This window comes from Kryptolebias marmoratus, linkage group LG12 (genome assembly GCF_001649575.2).
Source record: "Kryptolebias marmoratus isolate JLee-2015 linkage group LG12, ASM164957v2, whole genome shotgun sequence".
In the NCBI taxonomy this organism is placed as follows: Eukaryota; Metazoa; Chordata; class Actinopteri; order Cyprinodontiformes; family Rivulidae; genus Kryptolebias; species Kryptolebias marmoratus.
The window spans coordinates 7,764,481-7,772,014 of NC_051441.1; the positions used below are offsets into that span (position 1 = coordinate 7,764,481).

The 7,534-nt window shown below is 37.7% G+C and overlaps 1 protein-coding gene across 2 annotated transcripts in view; it reads right to left on the reverse strand.

Annotated features, from left to right (window-relative positions):
• col5a3a (collagen, type V, alpha 3a) overlaps window positions 1-7,534 on the reverse strand; it is a 45,670-nt gene that overhangs the window by 28,064 nt on the left and 10,072 nt on the right. For both annotated transcript variants that reach the window (XM_017429405.3, XM_017429404.3), the window contains exons 2-4: window positions 6,112-6,276; window positions 5,551-5,764; window positions 4,744-4,906 (exon numbers count right to left, since the gene is read on the reverse strand). In XM_017429405.3, the coding sequence (XP_017284894.1) occupies window positions 4,744-4,906; window positions 5,551-5,764; window positions 6,112-6,276 (542 nt within the window). The remainder of the gene's footprint in view (window positions 1-4,743; window positions 4,907-5,550; window positions 5,765-6,111; window positions 6,277-7,534) is intronic.

A 7,534-nucleotide genomic window follows, 5' to 3' on the forward strand; every position in this document is an offset into this window, starting at 1 on the left:
CACACACACACACACACACACACACACTCCTGCCCTGTCAGGACCTTTAATTTCCCATCATGCCCTGCAGGCATAGCCAGAGCATATTTACAAACATGTGCAGAGACAGCACTGCTACACCCTGCAGCACTGAGCCCACAGTCTCTGCCAGCTTTAGTGTCTTTTCACTCAGCATCTTCACATAAGGCAACACAACTCTTTGTGGCACTAAAAAAACTAGAGGAGTTTTAGATTCATGCTTTGGACATAAAAGATACTTATCATGGACTAATTTAACAAGAACACAACACTTCAAATAGCAACACAAAATCATTTTTTAGGTTGAAGTTAATAATAACTGCTAATTAATTTAGGTACAAACAATTCATGAGAACCCTTATAATTTTACCTAAAAAAATCTATGTTTTAAAACTGAGGGAAAAAAAAAACTATTACAACCTGCAGAACTAATTTATGTAGAACAAAATATACAAAGCCACACGGCAAAGTGTTTGACAAGATTTTGATTAAATTAGTGAACTGAATCATTGTAAGTGACAGCTCAGAGTAAACACACTGCCAGGTGAAACGGTATCCAGGGACAGCAGGGCAGCCATCTGTGATGAATTAAGTTTGATTAACTGCTTGATGTTGTGTTAATTGTTGTCCCATTGTAATCCCTTTAATTAGCTTCAGCAGCCAGAGGTGAAAAAATGCAAACATAACATTTCTTTTGTTTTGCTGTGCTAGTTCACATATCTTCCAATATAGCTCAAGTTAAGTTTTATTAACTTTACATGCACATGCAAAGCTAAATCACTGTACACAAAACAGTAAACCTACTGTTCAATCTCTTCTTTAATGCATCAAACATATAAAGTCAGTTATCCTTCCTGTTTTGGTCCAAAGCCAGTGTAAAGCAAAGAAAATCATTACACTCTGAGGTGAGAAACAAAGAGGGCAAAAGAAAAGCAAAGGGAGCTAATCCAAACTAATCCCATCTCAATTTGAGATCAAGGCAATTCCTATTCCCCCTTTTCTTGCTTGTGGGACTCAGTCCTCTAAGTTACACACTTGTGTTACCCTTATATGGACACTGCCATTCTTTGATTAGGACAGAGCAAGGACATCTAAAGAGGATAAATTTGCAGAAAAGAAAAACACCTCAGCTGAATCCACAAAGCTCTCAGGTTATACACAGCTTTGTTGGCAAAAGGCTTATTAGTGTTTCACAGAGTGACAGCTTTGCTTTTTTTTTGCTGTCTCCTGAAAGGTGTGTGGCAAAAGCAGCCAGCAAGCATACTACATCACCATATCACAAGAAAATGAGCCTTCACTGAGGAATTGTACACTCTGCTGAAATATCTTTATTTTTGTACCTTGTTAGGATAAAAAAGCAACAAGATTTTTAGGTTCTTTATTTGTTTTGAATGCATCTCAAAAATCTGACCTAATACATAAAAAATAAAGGCCTTGCATTCTTTGAAGTAATGCATTTTTTTTGCTCCCTACCATTCCAGGGGTTTGGCCTAAAATCATCTTATGTTGAAAAATGATGAGTTATAGCTATTTTGGTCAAACCTTAAAAAATATCATTTTTTTGCAATCTACTGCAGTATTGCAATATCTGCCATGATTTTTCATGATGTATTTGTACTTGAAATGTAGCTGTACAGCCATTCATTACTTTCTGAAAGTTTCACTGAAATCTATCCAGTGGTTCATGAGATACTTTGTTAACAAACAAAAAGGGTTAACTTAAACCAAATTAATGCCATGGCTTAAGTAAAGATGTTGCTCAAAGTGTTGCACTCAAAAGATGTCTTTGGGACAATGCTCAGCCCATACTACACAAATTCTTGCTCAATATTTGTAAAGTTGCTGAGTTATAACCCTTTTATGCTAGCCATGGTTAGTTGGCTGTGGAAGACATTTTGAATTGGGTTGCTCCAAAAGTAATCAGTTGTAGATGTACTACCATTGATTATTTTCTCAATGTTTCATTAAAATCCATCCAGTGATTTATGACATATTTTGCTAACAGACAGAGTTGATTCCAATAGCTTTAAAAACAGATCTTGTGCAGTCAGTTAGCAGTGAGAGTATAAGTTGAGAATCACTTTCAGTTACTACCACATCTTAATAATTGTAAAATTGACTGCATTTATGAAGATTATTTTGCTTTTGAAGTCAGTTCAAATTGGGCTAACTCCAAAAGTTGATCAGTTGTAGATATCAACCCAGTAATTCATTTCTGCAAGTTCCAATAAAATCCATGTAGTCATTCATGAGTTTTTTTCCTAACAGTACAGACAAACAAACACACACAGACACAAGCAAAAACATTATCACTTTGCCTTCTCCTTTGGCGGCAGGTGATATTAAATCCTGGACTAGATCTTATCTGTGCAGTCAGCATATTGGAGGCACACAGTGCAGTGTTGCTGTTTGCTTTGCAGCAAATGCAAAAAAAAGTAGTGAGATTGAACAACAAACTTCTATATTTATTTGTAGACAATCTGGAAGCAATAGGCACATTAGTGGCTGACCACAGTCCCCATGCTCCCACGCTAAGCTCCCATGGCAAGAGAACTGGGCCAGAACACTGGCCTCCTCTCCAGAAGCGGGGCCTGGGAATAGAAGCCCAGAGGTCAGGCCGCTTGACTTCTCTCCCTGTGGTACCAGCCTCACCCGAGGTGTACGACTCTAAAGCTTAAATAAAGCATAAACAGCCAGAAATGCATATGACGCTGAGCAAAATAACATACAAACTCAAAAGAAATCAGCAAATTGAAGACTTTTCACTTTCCACACACAAAAAACAAGAATTATTGCTCCTATACACATGACCACAAAAAAAAAATCCATGAATCAATTTAAGGAATGATGCTGATGACAGATTATAGAGATGAACTAAAACGTATTAGTTAATACCACAAATCAGATGTCATCATCTTCATGACTCTTTATATAAATAAGAGCATGGGTGGGTTTTTGGAGTGAAGATCAAAATGCACCAGATTTTTATGAACCACAAGGAGACACATTTCTCAACTCAAGAGTGATATAAAGTTAAAAAAACTGAAAATTTTGTCACTGTCTGCAAGAGAGGAGAAGGAAATGAGTGGACTGTACAACATGGAGTGTGATGGAAATTGAGTGGGCAAGATTTGCGCAACTGTTGTTAATTATGTTGAAAGGCTGTAGGTAATCATTTAACTTCAAGACCAAAACATGTTTCATTTATTAGAATGAAGGAATTTGTTGTTTTTTTTGTTGTTCAAGTAATGTCAACTATAATACGCTACATTAACAGAAGATTTTATCTTATGTTTACAAATTTAAATGGAAGAACTGAAAACTGGCACATAAACCAGATGAGTTTCTGAGCTGCTACTGGTACTCTGCTGCTGCTGCTGCTAGACTGACAACAATTGATAACAACGTGCCTTCTATATTTTCTCAAGTACATTTTGGAGTTACAAAACTGAATATCTTATGCCTCTCCCTATTTTTCCATTTTTCCCGTGATCCACAAGTAAGAAGACGCTGAGCCCTGAGGACATGGAAGGGGAAGGAGCTTGAGCTGATCTCAATTTCATGCTGTTAGTGAGAGATTTAGCGGGGCCCCATTGGGAATGACAATTGAGAAGAGGTTGAGTATTGTCATGGGAAGATACTGAGAGTGACTGACTCTTATAAGGTTATAGCAGTGAACATGAGGAACTGGAGACTGCAAGAGTTTAATTTGATTCTTCTTGTGTGAGTTTTTACTGCATACTAATAATGATATGGACACATTTAAATGCTCTACATTTAAAGGTGGTTTTTAGCTTTAAAAAAAGGTTATATGATCTGGAAACTCCCTAAATGGGAGTGATACCAGTACACTTTTTTTCCGCTTTAGAAAAATGCCACATGAAGCAGGTTGTTGTCTTACAAGTGGGTGACTATCACAATACGTTGCCTCACAACACATTCTGTCAAGCATGATTTCTAATGCTTAAATGGAACAAAGGCCATCCACATTTCATTCAGCAAACAGTATCTGCAGCCAGCGTCATTTCTTGGCTTTGTAATGGTAGTGATGAGACCAGATTCTCTCCTCCCTGCTACTTCTGAAACATATCTTTTTCTTCTCACTGCTTCTATTCATGTTACTCCTGATTGACAAGGGACTCCTGTCACCTCATATTTCAAGTGATTTTTCATTTTAGCTTGAAAGTCAGAAGTAAGAATCCTCTCAGCACTGCTGCTTGTGCTACCTTTTTACTGATGTGACTAACATATGCTGTATTGTAATATATAGATCACATGCAATTTAATCTTTGGTCATCCACAAATGTTGTAAACAGAAGTTCAAAATCTTGATTCCAAAAGATTGTCTTCATAAGGGTTTAGTTTTCAACAAAGGTTTACAACTATCAAATTAGACAGAAACATTTCAATCATTATTGTTTTACTTATCTGACTGTAACAAGACTAAAAAAAGTTTGGGTCTTAGTTTAGATTCTTAGTAATGTTTTTTTGGTTTGTGTCAACACAAAAATCCGCAAAGAACACACAAATACTGGCAGCTAGCTGTAAAGTTTGACCACAACATGACACAGTTAAATTGCTCATTTATACTAAATGTCTAACCAGGCCCACAAAATCTGTTTAAATACAATAAAAAAAATTTTTTGGAAGTGTACTAAACAATAGCATGAACTTTTAAACAAACTGTTTATTTATTTTTAGGAAGATTCTTTTAAAATACCAAACCTCAAAAAGTTCTTCATCCAGCAGGCGTGTTCCAAACACAGTGACCCCCTCTGTGCTGACCACAGCATCATCTCCTCGCAGAAGATCCAGGGTCTTAACCCTCTCACAGTCCAAGTAAAGGGTCACAGTCTTGTTGTGCACACTAAAGGCTATCCTGTGCCATCTGAAAGAACAAAAAGAGACAATTACATGTTTAGTCCTGTGAACTGAGGATAAACAATTTTGAAGTAGAAGGGTTTTGTGCACAATGTTATTCTTTCGAGAGACTCTGGGCAAACTGACCGATGCTGACTGCTCTCAGGGTATGTGTTGGGGATGATGCTCAGCTACTACCACATCAAGTTTTAGGTCAATATCTGTAAAACTGAATGAGCTAGAACCATTTCTGTGTCAAGTCAGTTAGCCATAGTGGCTAAAATTTAATGAGTTGTAGATGAACAGATGTTATACAATCAGTTATTGCTCAGAGTATGTATTCGGGATGACTTTCAGCTACTAGCACACCAATTTTTAGCTTGGTATCTATAAAACAGGCTGAGTTATAGACATTTGTGCATTTGCTTAGGTTGCTTAGCTGTGCAGCCATCTTGAATGTGATTGACTTCAAAGGTTAATGAGTTGTAGATGTACAACAAGTGATTACTTTCTGAGAGTTTCATTAAAATCCATCCAGTGTTTTTTGAGATATTTTGTTAATGCTACAGAAAAATGAACATATGCACACAGGCAAAACATTATCCACTTTTCACCTTTGGCAAGCAAGATTTCTGATTTAACAGAGGGGTTAAAGACCCTCATACTACCCACTTTCCATCAGCCAGGTTGATCTTCCTGAAAGTGGGGTATAGTTCTGGAGTAGGTTGTCCATGCTGGTCCTCATACAGGAAGACAGGTGACCGCCCCACTTCGAGTCCCAGCTGCTGTACCCCCTGGTCATCGTAGACTGAAAGAAGGAAGAACTGGGAGCCTTTTGTAGCTCTTAAGGTAGTCATCAATGAAAAATTCTCAGGAAATTTAGAATCTGGATGGATAGGGGAGATGAGAGACAAAGAGGCAAGGAGAGTTGTTCAGTCATGAAGTGCAGAGCACAGCAGGAAGCATACATTTTCATAACATGCAGGCACCACTCGCTACCAGTGAGACCTGAATAAAGATAATGATGAAAAACATTGCCCATGAAAGCACTGAGAGCCCAGAAGGAGAAATAAGTGGAGTTTAGAGATATTTCTAAACTTTTACTGAGAGAATACCCCCCTCCAAAATTTGATATATTTCAGTGCTTTCTACCATTTAAAGGAATTAATTTCTGTAGTGGACTGAAAGGATTTTCTATGTGGTCTTTAAGAAGAAAAAAAGTCCAGACACTACCAGGGAATAGCTGTTTAGTGGGAGCGCTGAGCTGGATCTTTTTGATCTTGTAAGCCAGGTCCGTCTCCTCCGTGCCCCTCCTGCTGGTGCAGAGACCAGCCTCCAAGGACACCCCCTTCATGTTCTCTGACAGCCCAAGCGCTCGCAGAACATCAATAGGATCAGCTGGGAATAGAAACGAAATGGAAATTAACCATCTGTCCATAGTAAAGAGCAGATTGAAGAAATTTAGTGTTCTGTTATTTCATGCTTGCAAAGTGGAACAAATTTTGCCTTTTCGAACATGATATTGTGCTTTAATAGGGTATTTTTACGCTTTATGTGTATTTCTTTTTCTAGCTATATATGGAATGCTCTAAAACACTTATGACAAAGTGAAACTTGTAGCAGATGATGGCAATATGCTTGTATTCTTGTCAATTTAACACTTAAATTCTGCCAGTGTGACAGCCCTTTTCTGTCTGGCTTAGTTAAATGCTGGTTGTTACTGAGCTGAAGAACAGGATTTACTGTTGCTGGAAGCAGGTTTTTAAAGTTTGGTGCCTTCCTGCTTCCTTTGAATCGGAAGAAACAAGCTCCTCTGAGATGTGGCAGCAGGTGGCCAGACCTCTGTGGATGTTATTATAGGATAGGGGTGGGGTGCAGACTAACCCATAATCCTCCGGTAGTACACCTGACAGCTGACACCTGCACATCACCCTGCACACAACACATCTGCATTACACTTATCATAACCTGAATCAGAAACAACTGTTTTGAGAAATAAAACATTCTTGGTGATGAGGCAAAAAATTTTTTAATTTAGACAAAAACATAAAAGCTAATAGGTAATTGGATTAAAGAGAATTAAATTATATTCTTTTAATTCCTGAGATTCTAATGAAAACTCTTGAACTATTGATTTATTTGTTTTAATTTTACTAAGCCTAAAAAAACAGTTACAACAATTTTTTTTTTTTTTTTGCATATGATACATGCAATCAAATTCTGTTTATTGCAGCAACTGTTGCCCCTTAGATATGGGCTTCCTGTAGTTCCTCTCCTTTCAATGAGTCTGTGCTTTATTTGCAGTTCACTGCTCGTGTTATTAGATGTCTGCTGATAAAGTGCTGCCATGAGCATTAGTCAGGATCAGAGCTTTGTTCACAGCCAGTCTCTCACCAGCTGCTACAGAGAGCCGCTCAGCACTTACCATTCCAGGCATCTGAAATGAGGAACCTAAACCCAAATTGCCTCCTGAAGCTCTCGCTGCTCAGAGCTTGCCTTTTATTCTCCTTGTTAATTAAACATGTGGAGAGAGTTTACAATTGCCCAGACACCGCTTGCAGAAAAATACAGCCTTACATTTTATGCCTTTATTTATTTGCAAAGCAGACATTGTTTTTTGTTTGTTTGTTTGTTTGGTTGTTTTTTTTTTTTTTTT